Source organism: Lutjanus erythropterus, chromosome 11 (genome assembly GCF_056507025.1).
Source record: "Lutjanus erythropterus isolate fLutEry1 chromosome 11, fLutEry1.hap2, whole genome shotgun sequence".
NCBI lineage: Eukaryota > Metazoa > Chordata > Actinopteri > Lutjaniformes > Lutjanidae > Lutjanus > Lutjanus erythropterus.
Window position 1 is genome coordinate 11,354,270 of NC_139327.1, and position 20,338 is coordinate 11,374,607.

Below are 20,338 nucleotides of genomic sequence, written 5' to 3' on the forward strand. Positions count from 1 at the left end.
GCCTTCTCTTAAGTAAAACGGCACTAGATGACACTTGAATGTAAAAAAATGGACCTTGTGAGCAGTTTCACATAAGAACTATTTTCTTTCTCCGAGACTACACCAGCCAACCACATAATCACACAGAACTGTATACACTGTGTACTGTACACTGGGTGTATACAGTAGACTTGTTCAAAATGAACCAGGCGTGTGCAGAATATCACCAGCAATAGCAGCGCAATGCATGCCGGTTAGATTTGTGTCTGTCTTAATCCCAACTTGCTCTGTCATGCACACGTGGTGGGCAGTAATAACCTCACAAGATCAAGCCAGCCAAAATTTTTAAGACTCTTGTGCCGCAGTTGCTCTCCGCCAGCTGCAAGACACAGGGCATGATGGGAAAACCTAGCTGTTGTCTGATCAATGAGCTGAATGGTTCTTAGTTTTGACAATAAGCACCACATTTTGCAGAAAATTTAAATTTTCTGTGTAATTGTGATATTTAATCCTAGATATATTAGTCTCAGGTTGTGCAATGAAGGTTTATTCTGTTGGAAGCATATCTTGTGTGTTGATAGTACTACTGCTACTACTAATGAAGGTTATTTATGTATCCTTATCAAAATGAGCAATTACAGACTGGTTGAAAAGGCTGACAAAAAGAACAGGATCATGGAACAGTAGGGCAGTGCAGACTGCAGCGGTTTGTCACCGCCTACTGCTGCTGCCACCTGATCTCGTCTACTTTCCAGGTGAGTCACAGTTCATCTTGAACAAGCCAATGATTGGCATCCTCCTCAGCTAAACCGTAACCTCTCACCCGTGAGTAGTTGCACGCTTCCTTTTGGACAGTTGGCGGTTGTAGTTCGATGAAAAGTTCGCACAATAGCTCCCACATGAAACTGCTCTCAAAGAGGTCTGTGGATTATCTTGAAAAAATGACTCATGATTTCTGGAAAGAAACATTGCTGCTGAGTTTTTCAAATGCACTTTGTAAGCTGAGTGCCATCTAGTTCCATTATATTGGCGAGAAGACAGACATCTCAATGGCCAAGAGCTTTAAAACTCAGCAACTCACACAAGAACGATCTAGATGGATAAATAGAACTACAGGCAAGAGGAAAAATGTAAATGTTTAATTTTTAGGTGAACTGTCCCTTTAACTATTGTCACTCTATTTGACATTTCAGGTATTCCACTAATCACAGATTTGTTTCGTACATAATCAGCCTCACAAGTGTCTGACCGGTTCAGAGGACCCGTCTAGACCACATATAATTTGTAACTGCAACAGCTGATGCTGGAGGTGTTCATTGTTGTACCAATCTCTGCTTTCATGCCATTTATCCGGGCCTCCCCCTGCCAAACAGAAACAGGAAGTGGACTAGACAAAGCAAGCTGTGAAATCCGCAGGACTATCTGGCTGCAGAAGATTTAGCTTGTCTGGCTGTGATGAAAATGGGACTTGTATAAAGGGCACGCAGCGGGAGGGCAGGATCAGCACCTTCGTGATCAGTATTACTCCATGAAGGATTTTGAGCGATGCCAGAGGTGCCAGCAGGTTGTGGCCTTTGTGCAGTGAGGACGTGCATCCTGTTCAGGTGGAGACAGACACAGCATGTTGCAGAGGCCTTTGGATTTAATGTTTAATGTATTTTAGATGCCTAATTTCCTTGCCAATTAAGCAGCACCTGATGCTGCTTTGATAAATTCTATCTTCTATGTAAGTCAGATGAACAAACATTCAATATCGTCCTCATTTCTGCTCATGTCAGTGAAATATTGTCCCCAAGACTCCATTTAAAATCCAGCTGACAGTTGAGTATCAGTCAGTCAGACGGGCAGTTTACACATTTGGCAGTTAAATTTCTTTGGGAAGTGAAACTGAATACTGTCTTTAGGTTTGAATGCCTTGTTGCTCAGGTCAGTCAGCATGAAGCTCTGTTGTCTTTTACACCGGTGTGGTGTTCAGAGGATTCATCTCTGTGGACTGATATGACTGCCGCCACCGCTGCCGACCGCCCTCTGTGAAGAAGCCTCTCCAGCTCCTCCCTGTGGACAAAGGAGGAAAATGTTATTAGACATGGATTACTTTCCCATCAAAGAGAAATGTCTTAAAAACATTTTATAATCCAGAAACTCTGAGTGCGCGTTCATGTTTCTGCACCTCTGTTTGGTCTGTTCGGCCCGGTGTCTGAGGCCGGCTGTTGGACACGATCCCAGCACCCAGGATCCTCATTGATTTTGCCCAGGTTGATGTTCCATTTGTTCCAGTTGACTTCCTCCACTCTGAGACAACAAGAGGACACATGCTCCAATTACTGTCTACTGTGCGACGCATCAATCAGCTGTCAGAGAAGGCAAATTAGTGAAGAACACAGTGTACTGCGCATCAATCGATCCTCCTCACACAGCTGCGTCTTTTGTTAAATCTTCAGGCCTAAACCTTTGTTTCTGCTCTATTATTATTACTCACTAAGCCTTAATCTGGCTCTTTTACTGCTCAGACAATCGGCTTGTAGAGGTGGAACAGTTTTGGCGCAAACTGAATGTTAAAAATCTGAGAGTTGGCATGTAAAAGAAAGACTTTGTAACATAGTTTCACACTGTCTCACAACCTAATCGAAGCACTGACTATACCAGGCAGAAATGTGGGTTAGACAACAACTTCAGAAGCAACAGTGTCTCTCAGTTTCCTTCCTAACACTTGGAAACCTGATACAAACCCATCAGACTACTGAGCAGCAGTGGGCCTATACTGCAAAGCCAATCACAAATTACACTTCTGCTCTTGTGTGCAGATCTCTGAGGGGCCCAGCCTCTGATAAACAAGAGGTTGTTCCCCAGTAAATTACTCCTAAATAAATTATGATTGACATTATTGTTGACTTTAAATAATTCACACATAACTCTTCACCTAATACAACACTTTCTGAAGGTTTTTCTCATGTCCCCACTATGTATCCTGCTCAGTGGTCTGGACCATTTTTGGTTTTAACAAGTGTTTTAAAAGTGCCTGTGTTGAAGGCCAGTCAATATATATATGTTAGTGGCAAACACTTCATCACAGGTTAGTTAATGATGTTACAGAGTAAATGACATGTGTGCTGACTCTGCCTGTAGATCGAACTGAATCAGAAAAGAGTCTTAGTGATGGTGTATATTAAGTTTTCACTGTGGAAAAAAAAAAAACATGTACCATAAAACACCTGCTCTTAAAATGGAGTTTGGTGTAACAGTCTGTCCACTTGAAAGACTGCCAGGAGCAGAGGGTATTTTAACGTCCCTCCCCTAATGCCTTCTACACATTTGTTTGACCTCAAGGATATACACAATGTCCTTTAGTGTGTGACACTGGATGTACGTATGACTTATGTTCTTTACAAGAAAATTCTAACATTCGATCACAGTGGTTCTAAATGGTAAGGCTAAATGTTAAGCAAAACACGGTAAAACTTTAGCTGAAGGCATGTGCGTAAGACTGACATGACACTGTCATAACCATGACATGACACCTGTCATGAACATGAAAGAGTCTTTATGACTGTTGTCATTAAATGTAATTGATCAGTTGTGTCATTTGTGATGCAAAGTTGAAATTGTTTTAGACATCTTTGTTATGACAATAACCAAGACGACATAACCTGTCTTATACATGCCATTAACATAGCAGGCCTAATCATCAATCCATAAGAAACTATTTAGCTTTATGTGTTAACATTAAACTGTCATATGTGGTTGACTTTGACACTGACCGTCATGAAACTCTAGGCACACTTTGGACTAGTCATTAAATTGTCATGAAGTGTTATTACACTGTCAAATGCTTTTCTAACAGTGTCATGAATAATTTCCTTGACCTCAACTCCAGCTGTACAATTTGGACTTGGTGGTCCAGCTGGAAATTATTCATGAGACACTTATAATGGCCTGATGGCAGCCAATGTCGATACCAACCACATATGACAGCTTAATGTAATGTTAACACAGAAAGTTAATTCTTCAAGTCTGATCATTAGACTTTCTATTTTTATGCCATGTTTATGACAGGTTATGTCGTCTTGGTCAGTGTCAAGTTGTCGTAACAAAGACATCTCAAACAATGTAAACCTTGCATTAAAAAAATGTTATTGAGCGAATGATACATTCAGACACTCTCTTCAGATGACTCTGTCATGTCATGATTATGACAGTGTCATGTCAGTCTTATGCACACCCCTTCAAATAAAGTGTTAACCGAATATTTAATCTGATGATCGCAGCAGATGAAAAGTTATTGGATCTCAAAAGTTGTTACAGTTCATCCTGAAAGGAATATTAAGTCGCTCTGTGATCTAACCACAGTTGAGCAACCCGGAGTAATTTCCTCCTACTGTTTCTTGTTGCTGGATATGCAATGTGCCTGGTTTGTCTAAGAAAACCAAATTTTGAAGATAGTTTAAGATGTTACTGAGAGACCTGTAAGATGTAGTTACATCTTTCAACTAGCTAGCTAATGTACAATCCATTGTTTGCTAGTCAGTTACATCTGTTGGTTAGTTTTAGCGAAACACTAGCTAAGCAGTTCTGTGGTTGGTCTTGACATCAATCATTAACTAGCTAGCTAGCTAGTGCTTTTCTAACATTACCTAGATGAAAGATTTTGCTTTTATGGGTCCCCCAGCAACATCTTTTAATCATCTTCAAAATGTTCAGCATAGGTATGCTATGTGCTGGGCTCATCTAAATACAGAAAACAGGAAAGTTGACTGAGATGCTGAGATTGCTCAACTGTTACTGAAGCACAGCGCAAAAAGGGGTGGGACTTAAAAGGGGTTAATTGTAAATAATCACATTATTCAATGACAAACAATGATGGAGCCTGTGAATCCTTATCTGTCATGGGCCAGGGATATTTATTCTGTGTTATTCCTTCCACTACTGATGAAGTCTTTCACAACATGTCAGACTGACTGTATTGTCACTGAACCGTATGAAACCAACCTGAAACAGCGGCGACGGTCAACTCCAAGAGCAGTGCCGAGGTTTTTCTCCACCCCACAGCGAAACCTCTTCCTCAGGCAGCACCACAGCCTCTTCTCCATGTCCAGGATGGTAATCGCCCTCTGAAAACAGCCACAGTAACTTCATCAAGCCACAGCCGCCTTGAACTGATTTCCCTCACCCACAGCGCCCTCCAGGACACCTCACCTGCAGCTTCCAGATGCTGGCGCTCTCCATGGCCGTCCTCTCCACGGTGCGGTTCATGAGGGCGATGAGCATGTTGAGCAGCAGGATGTAGGTGAGGATGATGTAGGCGATGAGGAGCACGTAGAAGACCTCCCTGTACTTGTGGTCCTGGGTGAACTCCATGTCGCCCATGCCGATGGTGAATTTGAAGAGCTCCAGTGTGGTGTAGGAGATTTGTTTGAAGCTCGGTTTTATACACTCACCTTCGTCAGGCTTAATGGTCGCAAACAAACGCGTCTTCCCCGTAGTGGCATTTTTAGGTACGATTTTCTCAGGAGGCTGTATGAGCAGGCTGACAACCGCTGTAACAGGAGATGAAAAGCAGATTACAGACAGTATATCCTCTGTTCATAGCTTATTAACAGTAGGTATGTTATTACATGTTTACATCTCAAAAGTTATACTTTCTAGTCAAAAAGCATTTTTGGTGAGTAGCAGATGCCTTTTTGAATGAATCTTATCGTTTAGAGGAGGAATACCTGCTGAAAATCCAAAGAGGAAGACAACGTAGACAAAAAGAAAGCGCAGGATATCACTGAGGATCATCTACAGAAGAGAAAAGGAGACAAGAGGCTTCAGGGATATACTATTCACTGTAAGGTAAAGTAAGGTATAGTTTATTGTCACACAGGGAAATTTGTTTTGGACTCAAAGCTGCTGTATCACACAATATAAAAACATATAAACTTAGATCATACATACATATACTCGCATAAGCGTGCTTAAATAGAGACCAGATGGAGACTAGACATAAAGAGTGATGTTCATTGTGGTGCAGCTGTGTGACTTGTGTAGCCCACCTTTTGTATCATGACGCTGTAGATGCCCATGTGTATGTCACCCCTGGCGAAGTAGAGCAGGTTCACCCAGCTGAGAGCCAGACACAGCACCAGGAAGTTCAGGTACTCCTCCCGCCCCGTCACATACAGCACAGCCGAGAGCAAGAAGAGGACAGCCTGCAGAAAACTGTCAACAGCAGAGAAGACACTGTGATCCAGCACAGCTTTGTGATTGTTAATTATAATAATGCAGTTGTGTGCAATAAAGCACAAGGTTTCCATGGGGTTGACTTATAATTTACTTGTAGTGTGTGCACAAAAAAACAAAATGGCATATGTCTGAACTGTTCAGTAAATGCCAGGAGTTATTTGGTGACTAAGCGTTGTAACTTCAACCACCAAAGATTGCGTTAAGTGTGTAGTGAGTTTTATTTTTTTTATTTTATTTTTTTTATAGCATTATTTAACAGGAAGGAAGTTTTCATGTTTTAAATTTTTACAACATTAAGTCAGCTTAGATTTGAGGGTATAATATGTAATATTTCTGCAGCTTCACTTATGTTTTGATGGGTTGTGTATTTACATTAACCTCAAAGTTTCCTACATTCTTCAAACTCAGAGAAATCTGTAATTTTATTCAAGGTGCATTTCATTTGGTCACTAGTTGCTATAATGTGCAAGGTAACGTGGGAAACAGCAAGGATATGTCAGAGAGTGAAGTAGGCAAATGTCACTAAAGATTATGTGAATAATACTTTGACAACAAAGACATCAACTCCCATGATCCCACGCTACTTCACAATGTCAAACTGTGCGTGGTCAAAGGCTTTCTGGTCACACTTTTGGTGAGTCAGTATCGCAACAAAATCTAAACCATAAAGACAAAGCAATGATCCAAGCAGAACGCTGCAAAATACATCACTGAAAGGACATTCTGCAGAAACTATGGGTATATAGAGCAAGTATAGTATTGGTTGCAACTGTGCTCCCTTTGTAATAAAAATACATTGGCACAGTCTGTGTGTGTGTGTGTGTGTGTGTGTGTGTGTGTGTGTGTGTGTGTGTGTGTGTGTGTGTGTGTGTGTGTGTGTTTTATTGTCCCAATGTTAATGTTTTGTTAATGTTAACTGCTTTTGCTGTCAAGTAACCAATATACTATTAAATTATATTAATTATAAGCAATATATCGATATTATACTGATATCATTACATAAGATTAGTTATTGTTTTAGACTTTGGATACTGTTACATCATAATATAGCATATGTGTTGTCTTCTTAAAAGCTGCATTGCAGAAAAGTGATGTAATTTTCTGAACTTACCAAAGTTTTTCTAGTAGTTCTATTGTTTTACCCATGTTGTCATTATAGCCACACTACTGATGATTATTTATCAAAAATCTCATTATGTTAATATTTTATGAATGTACTCTAGAATGTGGCACAATAGATATTCCAGCTCAGCCTCGTTCTCAGCTCATCATATTCCAACAACTTGTCACCACCCTTTAGTGACTCATACAGACGTGTGCATGACACTGGTCAAGGTTTTTCCAGGGTAATCTTTCTAATTTCCTTATTTTTTGTCATCTGATTAATAAGTGGGGGAAAAAAGATTTGGTAGATGAGTTTTGGGTTATTTTGTTGGGGGGGGGGGTTTGTGTGTGTATTTGTTTTTGTTTAAGGATCATTTTTGAAGTCTTTGTTGTTGTAATACTTATTCCAGCCACAAGAGGCTGACATGTACCAATACCTCACGGTCTCAAGAGGACTAAAAGCATTCAGTGCCAGTTAAAATACATTTCTAGCCAAGAGAAATACATGACAGTAATGTTAGATAACTTGTTAACACCCAGTATGTATAACATACAGTATCTCTTGTGTTAAGAGAGCATGGAGAAATTAAAGCTCAACTGGAAGAGAACATGATTGCTCTGAGTCCTATCAAGAAAATGGGGTAGTGGTGCACCTCATGTGGTTGAAATGAGTATTATAACAACAAAAACTTAATCCTGGCCTGTTCTTATAAACACAGGAGAGAAAATGGTTTAGATCATATTTAGAAAATGGACTTCAATAAAAAGCTCCACACTACTTACAACAGAATCTCATAATATCCATCAATCAACAGCGTCCGCAGCTTCGGGCGTTTCCTCTTCATTTCCAGGATCTAGGGATTTTGAAAAAGTTTTTGATCAATCATACTGGAGCACAACTTGCACAAGGTTGATTTTAATTTAAAACACAAGAGCACCTACATACCCCCATGACAAAGAAATAGCAGTTTGCCAGCGCTGTCAGTAGCTGGCCTAAAACATACAGGTAACCAGTTGTGGTGCGTTCAATTTCAAACGGTGGCTGTGGGGCAAAGACGAAACATAAGCAATGTCAGCACAGGTCTATCTGAGATGGTTACACAGATCAGTGGCACAGTTTGTGGCAGCCGGCTCACCTTTACATCCTTCTTATTGTATGCTACAAGAGTGAAGATGATGAGGTACATGAGGTAGACCAGGAAGTTGAGAAAAAACATTCGACTTGCAAACATCTTCCATTTCGAGTCCAGCAGCCGGTTCAGAGGCTCCGTGTCGAGCATCTCGTGGCGGTTCTGAGAAGAGACAGATGTTTGAGTACAGAGTATCATCAGCAGCTGCTCTGACTGGGCTCATAACACTGGGACTCACGGGAATGTCAGTGCCGTAGACCAGTATCTCCAGTACTGAGTTGTCCTCATACGAGTCCACAGAGGCCAGGTCGTACAGGGAGGAGTTGACGGGCCCGTAAACCCACTCGGTGAATTTACGGGACAAATGTTTGGTGTGGCTCTCGTGGAATTCCCGTTTAAGGATGTGTGAGAAAAGCTGCAGACAAACAAAAGGAAAGTCAGGACAAATATGTCTCCAGAAGTTCGATCACATTCATCCAGGTAGTACAACATCAAGACTGAAACTGTAGCTTTGCCCTACTCAACAGGATTGAGGACCCCCATCTACAAAGTCACAGGGCCAACCAAAACACTAATTTCCGAGTGGTCAGTGGAGGCAGGGGGTTTAGTGCATTTTTAGCCTGGGTCTCCCACAGCATTTCTATCCAGTTGTGTCTGTAGTGACGTTGCAGTAGGCCTACTTCTTCAAATGGCCATATTCTGCTCATTTTCAAGCTCAATTTCTTATTTTGGGTCACAACTAGAATTGGTTAACATGCTCTCATGTTCAAAAAGCACATTATTTTTCTCATACTGGTCACAGCTGCAGCACCCTCTGTATTGCAAGCCAGACTGTGCAAAATAGATCTAATAAACCTGGGTACAACATCAAGTTTGATGTATGCAGACTGTACAATGATCACACAACTGAATCATTTGACGCAAGTCTGTATACAAACTGTGTCATCAGCATGTGTCATCATCTGCGCTGCTATAGAGATGCAATAATGGTACTTATGCGTTCAGGGAAAAAAAATCAAGAAAGAGGAGGAGGAGAATGTGGAAAACAGGCCAATTTTGCTTGAGGTGAGAGAGCTTGAGGTAACGTTAAGTATTTTTGTAGTATGTTAAAATAGCATACATATAAATACAATCGTGTGATGTAGCATCTATTGATATGATCTGTCCTTGTACACCAATGTAAACTGCATTCCTATTGGTTGGTTAGCAGATGTAGGTCATAGCAGGAGTCACATTATTAGATGGGTTATCTTAATTTTCTGACACAGTTAGAATTTAGTCCCAGGTATAAAAGATAGACATGTTTATTTTACATCTGTCATGTTTCATCTTGGACAGCCCAAAATCGCCTTTTTTTCCAAACTAGCTATATACAATACACGTTTACATAGTGATGTCATCAAGTAATGAAAGGCTGGATAACAAAGAAGGCATTTTCAGGCAGTTTTCTCTTAGAGTGAGTAACTCCCTTTGGCATGAACTTTAGCATTTGTGACTTTGCAGACCTTTTACATGATCAAAAAGCTATATCACACATTAAAGGAGAATAAAAACCCAAAACACATTATATAGCCACTTTAAATCAACTTCTAGCATTTACCCCGAATTTGCCTATCTTGGCAGCCATTTTGAGAGGCGTCAGCCCGTTTTTGTTCTCGATGTCCTCCAGCTTCAGCTTGGGGTGAAGTCGGGTAGCGGTCATGAGGATGCGGTCGTACATGCTGGTGAGGAACTTTGTGTTATCCTCAGAGTTGTCAGCCACCATCACCAGTGCGTGCAGCACCGTGTTTCCATGAGAGTCCATTAGCTTAGCATCCGCTCGTTGGTACTCGTTCTCCATGAGGAAGTCCACCACCTCGGGCTGGTTGGTGCAGGCTGCCAAAGACAGTGGCAGCTCACCTGTGGACAACACAGACAACACAGACTCTGTTAATTTAAAGCATTTTTCTGTATTAATGTATTAAATGCATCAGTGTCTAAATGTTTAACTTGTGTCTCCATTAAATCCATCAAAGAAAAAGCATGGACCAGCACAGGAGAGCTTTCAGGCTGATATCAAAGTTTCCCACCACTAAAGAATATGTTTGGCTTATTTTTAACTCAAAGTTTGAAGTACACCATGCAGAATGATATATGTGCAGAGTTTCAGACTAAAGGGTTGTTTTTACATTCACCTGCTGAAGAATGATCGTTTCTCTTAGACTGCAGCCTACAAACATTTTTGGGATGAGACTGCAGGCTAAACCTGATGTTTCATATTTAAAAAAGAAAGACCCTCATGTTTATTTTAACATTTTTCTTCGGACCCTAGGAAAAAAACGCAAAACCCTCCCACAAATGACTTAAATTTGTCACAGTTCAACAGTTCAAAGACACTGACAGGAAATAAAACCATGGTAAGACATACCAAAATAAGACAGGAAATGACCCAAATCATGACAAAATGTGCCATATTTAAAAATGTTTTTCTTTTTTTACACATTCAAAAATAAAACAGAACAAGAAGAAATAACCATTTTGACGTCACAGGGAATATAGTGGCAAGGTTATTTAACGTTATAGCAGCTCCAACCAGAACTGTGACTTCAGGGGTGATGAAGACACACTGGGTACTGATTTTACCCTCAGCATTTAACAGTTTATACTGTTATATATTTAAATAATTAGAATTAAAATCTTGGACATGCAACAACTAGTCAGTTAATGGCTTGAACTAACAACTGCTGGTCGACTAGGAAGAGCTTTAGTGACGGGCAGCTCCATTGTAAACCTCCTTCCCCTGGTGGTCCGGAGCTCCTGAGCTGGCGGTGTAAACACTCCCCTGGTGCTCAGAGCTACCAGCGCAGGGAGGCAGCTAACAGGACCGCTAACTGCATGAATGACAGAACTAAACAGCAAATGACAGCTTAACTTTCTGGTGATATGTTTTTGACAGGTGGCCAATTCTTACATACGCACCTTTTAAATAGCTTCACAGAACTGAGGTGACAACAAAGTGTAGTGTGAAAAAGGAGACTTTTGAAATGAACAATATTTGAATATTAATAGAATCTGTTGTTGTATGTTTATGATATCTGTGATCTATGATGACATCTATGCACACATGCAGTATTACAGATAAACAGTGGGTGGTGGTGTCCTGTAAAAGCGAGCAACAAAACTGGACGTCTTTCTCTCTCAGTTACATACAAAGTTGGCACGCATACATGAAAGTGAGTAAAATGAAGATGGGTATGAATGTGAGTAAAAGATCCCTGACGCTGTTGAGCCCTCAAAAATAACTCAGATATTTGTTGAGGCTTAAAATTCTAAAAACACTGAAGGCATCATAGAAAAATTATAGAAGGTCTTTATTTTAACGAATAAAAATTCAACCAGTTACATACACTGGGAAAAGGAAGTTAACATATCAGAGGAAATGGACCCCTGTTTTACCTTTTTGTACCTTGGAAATATTCCTAAAGGTCTCATTAAAGGCAACACATAACTTTTGAAGAGTTTCATGGCCACAACTTGCATCATTGCCTTTAACACATCAACATAATCAACTCTATTTATTCAATAGAGAAAATGGCTCACTCTTTGTCTACAATGAGATAAATACTGTGGAAAATGGGACTTTTGACTGACTACACTGCATTTTTCTCTTCCTTTCACTCATTATGATAATGGCTCTATGTTCAAACCAAAAATAAAAAATATTTTCTAAAAAAAAAAAAAGAATATATCACACCTCTGCATTGATCCTGTAATACTCACAGTACTAATTCAGTCGTGCTGTACACTCTCTTTTTTCTTAAATTAAAATTAAGTAAAATGACACCAAAACATTGGAATTTAGACATAAATAAATAATGCTTTAAGTTACTCATTGACACAAATAAAACAACTGAGATGCTGTGAAAATAAAAAACAGCCTCTCACTCAGTGATAAGGTGATAAACATGGTGATAGCATCACAGATGGATGACGTGTGACAGTAGAAGATCTTTGTGTGAGGCTCCTGAGGAGGGCGCTCCTCCGTGCATCAGTGTGGACTTACCAAAGTAGAAGTTGGGGCCGTCGTGAGGCTGGAAGAATATTCCACAGGCTTTGGCGTGAACATCTGCTCCTTTACTGACCAGCAGCTTCACGTAGGAAATACTCCTCCTCTCAATGGCTATATGGAGAGCCGTCTGGCCTGCCACACATCATCGCACGTATCACACAAAAGCAGTCACATTTCTTTCTATGCAGTGAAAGACACACAGAACGTTGCAGAAGTTTATTCTCACAGTTTACCTTTGTAGTAGCTGTTGGTGTAGGCTGAGTTCACAAACTCTTTTAAGTCTCCCAGCTTTTCTGAGATGTCGATGAACAGATCCACTGTATCGTTCTTGCCATCTTTGAGGTGCAGCAGAGCCTTCATCAGGGCTGTTTTACCATAAGAGTGATCTGCAGGTGCAACCACACAGTCAGGGCATTAACACACAGGCCAACCACTTACTGCTTGGTGCTGCAGCTGTTGCATTATGGGTCTCATGCTCACACAAAGAGTCGGAGAGTTTCTTCATGTTCTGGTGCAGGTACTGGTACAGGCCAGCCAGCTTTGCAGCATCCCCGCTGGCCGCAGCTTCAAACAGCCTGTCGATGTCGAACGTCTTGCTGTCCCTCTTGCTGTTGTCCACCTTCTCACCTCGGATCAGTCTAAAAACATTATAAATATTTTACACACAACACGGTTATAAAAGATTCATGTGGAGGCAAAAGGTCACACTTTGCATTAATCCACACTGTGGGCTTTGATGATACACAGCAGCCGTGGTATAATGAGTAGAGATGACTTTATCTCTGCATGGAGAGGCTCACTTGTCAAAATTGAGATTGAATCTGATCTGAGGCTTCTTCTCCTCCATTTCCTCCTGGTAATCAGTGTCCATGGGAGCCTTGGGCGTCTCCTGGCTTGAACCCTGTGCAGATTCCCCTCCAGAGTTCTTTGCAGTCCTCTGCCGCAACCTTTCCTCCTCCGTCCTGTCGTCTGTCTCCAGAGAGAAGCCAAACATCTCTGACTTGTCCATCTTCACCTCTTGTTCTGGTGGTCTGCATAGTAACACAGCACAAGTGGAAATCAGACAGTGACCAAAAGATCGAGTGAATTTAATTTGACAGCTAGAGGTACGTATGTGGTGAGGTAGTTTGCTTCAACTAATTCTCTTCCACAGATTAAGACACAAGAGAGAGCACATGAACCAGTCATATCTTCTTTTTGTCGAGTTTGTTTTATTGAAGGGTGTCACTCAGTACGGTGAAGATCTCCACAAGGCAACCCAAAAAGAATATTCACATTTAACCACTTTTTAATCACCAACAAGGTGATAGATGACTGTAATTTAATTACATATTTTTTCTCAGTAACTGTAACAGATTACAATTACATTTATTATGCAATAGCTTATCCGTTGCTAATCTCAAATAACACAGGACCAATCAGCTTTTGTTTTGATTTTTGTGCACATTGATGACCATATGCTGAAGGACCTCTGTGAGTCACAATTTTTGAAAAAACTTTTTTGTTATGGCCACGCCGATGACAGCTGTGGCTGGAGGCATTATGTTTTTGTTAATTCAATATCTCAAGAACGCCTCGAGCGAATTTCTTCAAACTTTGCACACATGACCACTTGGACTCACAGATGATCAGATTTTAGTGGTTAAAGGTTGAAGGTCATGGTAACCTTATATCCATCTCACTTTCGTGAACATATCTCAGGGACAGATTTTCTCAGATTTTTTGCAAATTTGGTACAAACATCAACTTGGATTTAAGAATGAACTGGTCATATTTTGGTGGTGAAAGGTTGCTGTTAACTCACAAAACCCAATTTTTGCCACACAAATGCATAAAAAGATAGTAGCAGTGCTGGAAAGTTACTATTTACATGTAACATTGTGGAAAAAATTCTTCGTCTAAATAGTGAGAGTTGCTAGTTCTCTGAAGAATTACCAAGCCGGTGTGATGAATCAGATCTCTTTACTTCATGCAGCATGGAGAGAAGACTTTAGCACAGTGTTCTCTGAAGGTCTTACAAAGTGTCTTGCCTTATATACAAAAACAACAGTTGCTGATTCTGTAACAGTGTCGATTCAATCATTCCTTGTTCCACCTGTTCCACTGATTTGATTGATTGATTTTTCACTCAGGCTTACAGTCACCTTCCTATTTCACAACTTACATACAGAGACAGTACATTGATTATTCATCAAACGTAATTAAATTACAAAATAAATGTAATTACAGTTACTGAGGAAGAAATATGTTAAATCACTGTTACTAAGGCCTTTATGGTGGCTGTGGGTTTGACTCCTGTCTGTTTCTTATGTTTCTTGTCATATCTTCAGCTGTCCTATACATTAAAGCCCCCCCTCCCCTCCCAATCTTATTAAACTGTGACTCCCTAGAATCGGTTTGTTTCAGGCGATCAGACCATAGGAAAGAAATTGCTGCTGTGCTCTTCTTAATACAGACGTGGAAATTCAAGTTCCCAGCACAGTTAAGACCAGGATCAGATTCAGTGTGGATATTAAGAATTATTGTCCTGAGACATTGAGTGAAGCTATGGAGGAGATTTGTCTCTGTTTTATGGCTTTTATCTGTAAACATCTTGTGGAGCTTTGATTTTGAATAGTGAAGCCTGTAGGTAACCTGAAACTCAGTGAGACAATGTCTAGAGATGATAGAGTGGCATTAATCTCTTTAAGGCTCTCCTGCAGGTTCATCGAGGATCTGTATCCCAGCTCATTTCCTCATGCAGTTTTGATTGCTAATAAAGAGGTATCCACAGATCGTATAAAGTGTGTCATCTTTCTGTCATACTTTGTAGAAGGCACCTGTCTATAACTGAGGGTGAAGCACTTTAAACTGAAAATAAGGTAGAGTCTTAGATATTTTCTGTCGATCAGTGGTTTCTAACTTACTTCTAACGTTAGAGGGAAACATCCATTGGGCGTAAAGATGATTAACGATGTAAGAAAAACAGGGGGAAAAAACACATTCTGCCATACAAAATGTTTTTCCTAATCTTACACAACTGATAAAGGAAAAATCAGTTAAACTGCTCACCACTGTGTCAGTGGGTCACACATGCACGCATTGCTTTGTGGTTGAGAGCCACTGCTGTTAATAATGTGGGACAAAGTGTTTTATGCCAGTGCTTTAACATGATATCTGTTTGTATGAGCTGGTTCTGAAACATGTTTACTACAGGCAGGAGATCACCTCACTGGCCTTTGAGGGCGAACACATATTTTCATTCAGACATGTGATTTTTCACCCCCAGCGACTAACAAAGGAGTGTATTTAGAGGAAGATTTCCATGACAGCACTACATGCACAGCACTCCATCTGTAGCTACTTCTTTTTCTGCAGAGTAACGCTTCATACACAAACAGAATCAGCATGTTGACAAAAACAAAAAATACCCGCAAAGTTTAGCTGGTCGCAATGAAATGGTATTGTGATGTGAAGGAGGACATGTTAAAAATACTGGAAACTAATCTTTGGTGTCTTTTTGTTCCCCTTTTCAGCCATGAAATGGGGAATTAGTGACTCATAACTGTGTGAGACATCACAAGAGAAATATATGTCCAGCACAAAACGACAGATAGGATGGAAAAGTCGCAGAGTATGCATGTCTTATTTTTAGAAGAGGACATTTCCCAATGACACATGAATGCATTCTTAACACTTCTGTAGCTACACCACAACTGAACGATGAAACGTTGTTTTATTGATAAATCTGGAAGTACAGTATTTAAAACCAGTTGTGCGTGTAGAAGCACCTTCTTCCACATGTCATTATGTTCTGCTGTATTATTTATAGACGTATTGATTCATGACATGTTTTTGTGTTGTTTTAGTGCAATACTCCAGTTATAGTTGTACATTATTAATACATTAGTGAGGAAATCTGTTCCCTCCTCCCATAACATTCTTTTTCACATCCTCATTAAATCTCATAAAACAAGAAGCAAAAGCACAAAATAAATGACAACAAATCCCAATAGCTTGTTAAGAGAATGAACATTCTTTTTTTTGTACAGAGAGGATTTTGCTCATGACACTACAGATGTTTGACGATATTCTTCAGGACCAGAAACAATCTACTGATTTAAATCAAACCATAAGACATCAGTTTACTCACCAGAGGGAAATCTTTCTCATCCAGACTGTTTTTTTTGATTAAAAGTCTTAAAATCTTCAAGTAAAAAACAAACAACAGTACACAGTAGCGTTTCCTGCAGACCGTCCTTGTATGTTGTATTGTCCTGCGTCTTAAGATGCTCATTTAACCTAACTGTGGTGAGACGAGCAGGGCCAAGCCAGAGGCAGATAATGTGACACGCCCTTGAGAATATCAGAGCACATTACTGGAGCACTGAGTGCTTAAGAGCATGTTGTATTGACCATGTCTGTTCAGCACAAGACAGCAAAAAATACCACAGAGAATCCAGATGTTAGTGCTGCACAGTACCAGTGTATTATCTGACACAAACAGATGTGTTTAATGAGAGAGGAGCCAAAGAAAAGTTTTACTTTCAATATAGAAATATCATTATTTATAATTATTTTCTCTTAAAATAACAGATCATAAATTAATAACTTACCCTCTGAAATGCTACTTTTCTCAATCAGGTGTTTCTGTCACTTGTGAATAATAATTCTCAGGCGGGTCTCCCTTTTTTTAGTCCATAACGTTGTTCATGTTCTTCCTGTGTGGCTTATCTGCGTCTTAGCAGTTTCAGTTAAATGTGTTGGTGTGCATTTACAGAGCAGCTGTGGTCCTGTGACTGAGTGTGTGGTTGCAGGCTTTCTGCCTACCAGTATGGGCTGCAGATCTGTTTTCATGAGATGTGACGATTTCCCTTCTTAAGATCACTTCCTCTTTTGTTCTCAGTTAAACAGGGGGCAAAGCCCTTCACACAGTTAGATGCCAAAATTGGCACCAGACCAACTAAAACTTTATCTACATCATACACCCTGCTGCTTCATTCCCAGTGGTTATCTAGACTTTTCGATACGCAAACACAGCGTTTTTTATTCAAAACTGGAATAAGTGCACTGGAATATAACCCTGATGACTCAGTCAAGAAGTACAATAAGATCATATTAGTATTCATGCTTTTGGGGCGACGGTGTTTGGATTTCAGACTCAGATGTTCTCAATTTTTTTCTCAGCCAAGTATAGAAGATAGAAAATATACCTCTTCATGTATGTCCCTTGGATTAGAGCAGAGGTGCCCAAACATTTTCCTTCGGAGGGCCAAAACTTCTTAGTGTGTCTCACTGGTGGACCGCAGGCCGAAAGCAAACAGCTACTGTATTTTATTGTTACAAATTAGTAGTTTTGGGCTGCACTTAAAAGTGAGCAGTGGAATATGTCACTCTGGAAATTTTTGGTTCATGTGCAAAAATCTGTCTCCACTGCTCCATTTCTTTTCTACCTATCTGTCTGTCTGTCCATCATCTGTCAGGTTGTCTCTCAGTTATATGACACAAATCTATCTGTTGATCCTTATAGGTTCCTTTTGTGGTTGTGAATAGTACCATACTTTCTTTACAGACGCTACTGTGCACTTTGACTAATGGCGATTAGGCCAAGGACCCCTCACAAGATGAAAACCATACTGGGGCCCCCCTCATGTATATCTCTTGGATTAAAGCAGGAGTACCCAAACTTTGTCTTTTGGGTGGCCTACATCTATTTTCATCTCATAAAAAATACACAGCAGAAAAACAGATTTTTTTTTTTTTTTCTTTTATTATTTATTTATTTTTTTATCAGTTTTGAGTTGTTTTTCACTCAACATTTAGCAGTCGAGAGAGCGAGACAGTTTCTGATTTTTTTATAACATGATAATCTCAGTGAATGAATCTGAAAACCTCCTGTTCTGTTCTGTCCTATCTGCTCCAAGTGAAGCATACAGTGTCACTACTGATGTACAGCCTATTACTGCCTTGTTTGGTATAAATGGAAATAGTGATCACACTTCTGGTACGCTGCCTTATTCTGTTGAACTGGAGAGAGTCCAGACTTCCACGTACTGAGGCTGATCAGTCCTTTGCTTTGGCCACGGATTTGATTCCAGCCTGCCGCCCTTTGCTGCATATTTCTTTTTCTTTTTTGTTACCACAAGAGGGTGTCAGGGAGGGTTGATTGTGGGTTGGGTGGGGAATTGTTCTGTCGTGTACTTGTTATCTGTTAAATACCAATAAAACAAATATATAGTAGAAAAAGATCACATTAACTTGCTGCGCAAGTATTCACAATATTATTAAAATCACAATCTGGCCGAGTGCAATATCCAATTCATAGAACCAGAAATTGCAACCAAATTTTTTTGAGGAAAAAAGTGTGAGAAATCAGCGTTATAATGAAGAACTGTAGTGCTGCAGAGATATGCCTAAAGATCAGCCTTCAAATGTTCTTCTCCAGATGTAAGAAAACATGTTAGTTTGGTACAAACCTAAACAAGTGTCACATCATCATGATGTTTTTCTATGAAAATGAAAACTGTCATGGAAAAAATGACCATTTCCACTAATCACATCGTGTATTGCAATCACAATTGTAGTCAAAATAAATCGACTTTTTTTTCACCATTTCACATAGCCCTAATATTAACATTCAATGATATTCACTGAAATATTCTAGATTTGAGACAAAAATTATTAACAATGCTTTATTTGTACCATAACCACATCACAGCAGGTGTGAACTGCTGTTCCACTGAGTGAAAAATAACTGCATACAACTGTAGTCATTTCAACAGAAGTGCAGTGCATTCACTTGAGAAAACACAATTCTGAAAAAAAAAAGTTTTCATGAAGAAAAAAAATCTGCTCTTTTTGTCCGAATTAACAAGATCTTATGAGAAGCTCTGACCTGCCTGTAGTACGTAAGTAATCTATGGTATAACTTAACAATATAATTTATATTACTATAAGACACGAGTATCTATGAATGTCTCAAAATAAAACCCAAATAAAACAGAATTAAACTGGTAGGACAGGACATGCTGATTCCATGAAATTGAGCTCTAAAGTAATTGAGAGTTTCTCTTGGGATTTTATCTTATTAAGGCAGATTGTTTTTCTTGAAAACTCTTACAACTGCATTAAACCTCTATGCATTTCAACAAAATGTTTTTGTAATAAATTATTGGCAAAATTAATAACATTAATAACATGATGTTATGAGTGGTCTACACAGTTGGAACTGTTTTTACCTGTAAAAGTGTTTCTGTATTCACTCATTATTATCTAAACAGCACTGATGTTAAAAATATTCCACATGAAATTCTGGTTTGCTGTTAACTGCATCGACCGTCGTCTGATGCAAAATCTGGAGCTTCTTCATACATACAGCTTTTTATTTTGTGTAAATATCAGCTGCCCATCTGGACAGGTCAGATAAATGTACAGACAAATATGTCTCATTTTTAATTTTACTGTTATTTTTACCTCACTGGATCAAACAAGCATCCAGTCAGTGAGACAAATTCTGCAACAGCTGATAAAGATAAGATAATCTTCTTGAAAACAACGTTGGTAATTCCATAAAACAAAATTAATATTAAAATACAAAATATTACAATTAAATTATTTTTAAAATGACAATAATCGAGAATTTTTACACACTGTAGAAGTAGCAGAGATTGTTACAAGATTAAGACTTAAAATCAAGAGAAGGCAAAGAAAGAGCAGTAATCACTGACATGAATTAGACCTTGATAGACCAAAAAAAGAAAAAGACCTTAAGGCTCTACCTCCATAGAAAAGGAGAGTGGAAACATAAAATCTGAAGAAAACATAACCAGGGTGTGTAAATCTCAGGATCTGCTGTGATAAATTGAACAGGGACAGT

The 20,338-nt window shown here is 39.5% G+C and overlaps 1 protein-coding gene across 1 annotated transcript; it reads right to left on the minus strand.

Annotated features, from left to right (window-relative positions):
- Nucleotides 1–1,058: 1,058 nt before the first annotated feature.
- Nucleotides 1,059–17,311, minus strand: trpv1 (transient receptor potential cation channel, subfamily V, member 1). The gene is made up of 16 exons (XM_084730790.1): nt 17,079–17,311; nt 13,284–13,514; nt 12,964–13,121; nt 12,717–12,869; nt 12,478–12,615; nt 10,036–10,334; nt 8,674–8,850; nt 8,442–8,597; nt 8,252–8,347; nt 8,089–8,159; nt 6,012–6,177; nt 5,691–5,757; nt 5,173–5,513; nt 4,966–5,087; nt 2,150–2,271; nt 1,059–2,034 (listed from the first exon to the last, which is right to left on the minus strand). Exons 2-16 carry the CDS (start codon nt 13,490–13,492, stop codon nt 1,934–1,936), a joined length of 2,376 nt encoding a protein of 791 aa, XP_084586916.1. The 5' UTR covers nt 13,493–13,514; nt 17,079–17,311; the 3' UTR covers nt 1,059–1,933.
- Nucleotides 17,312–20,338: the final 3,027 nt, after the last annotated feature.

Coding starts and splice junctions, on each gene's coding strand:
- trpv1 (XM_084730790.1), bottom strand. CDS start 13,492: ATGGACAAGTCAGAGATGTTTGGCTTCTCTCTGGAGACAGACGACAGG. Junction 12,616..12,716: donor CACCAACAGCTACTACAAAG/GTAAACTGTGAG, acceptor GATGTGTGGCAG/GCCAGACGGCTCTCCATATA. Junction 5,088..5,172: donor CCAGCATCTGGAAGCTGCAG/GTGAGGTGTCCT, acceptor GGCTGTTTTCAG/AGGGCGATTACCATCCTGGA.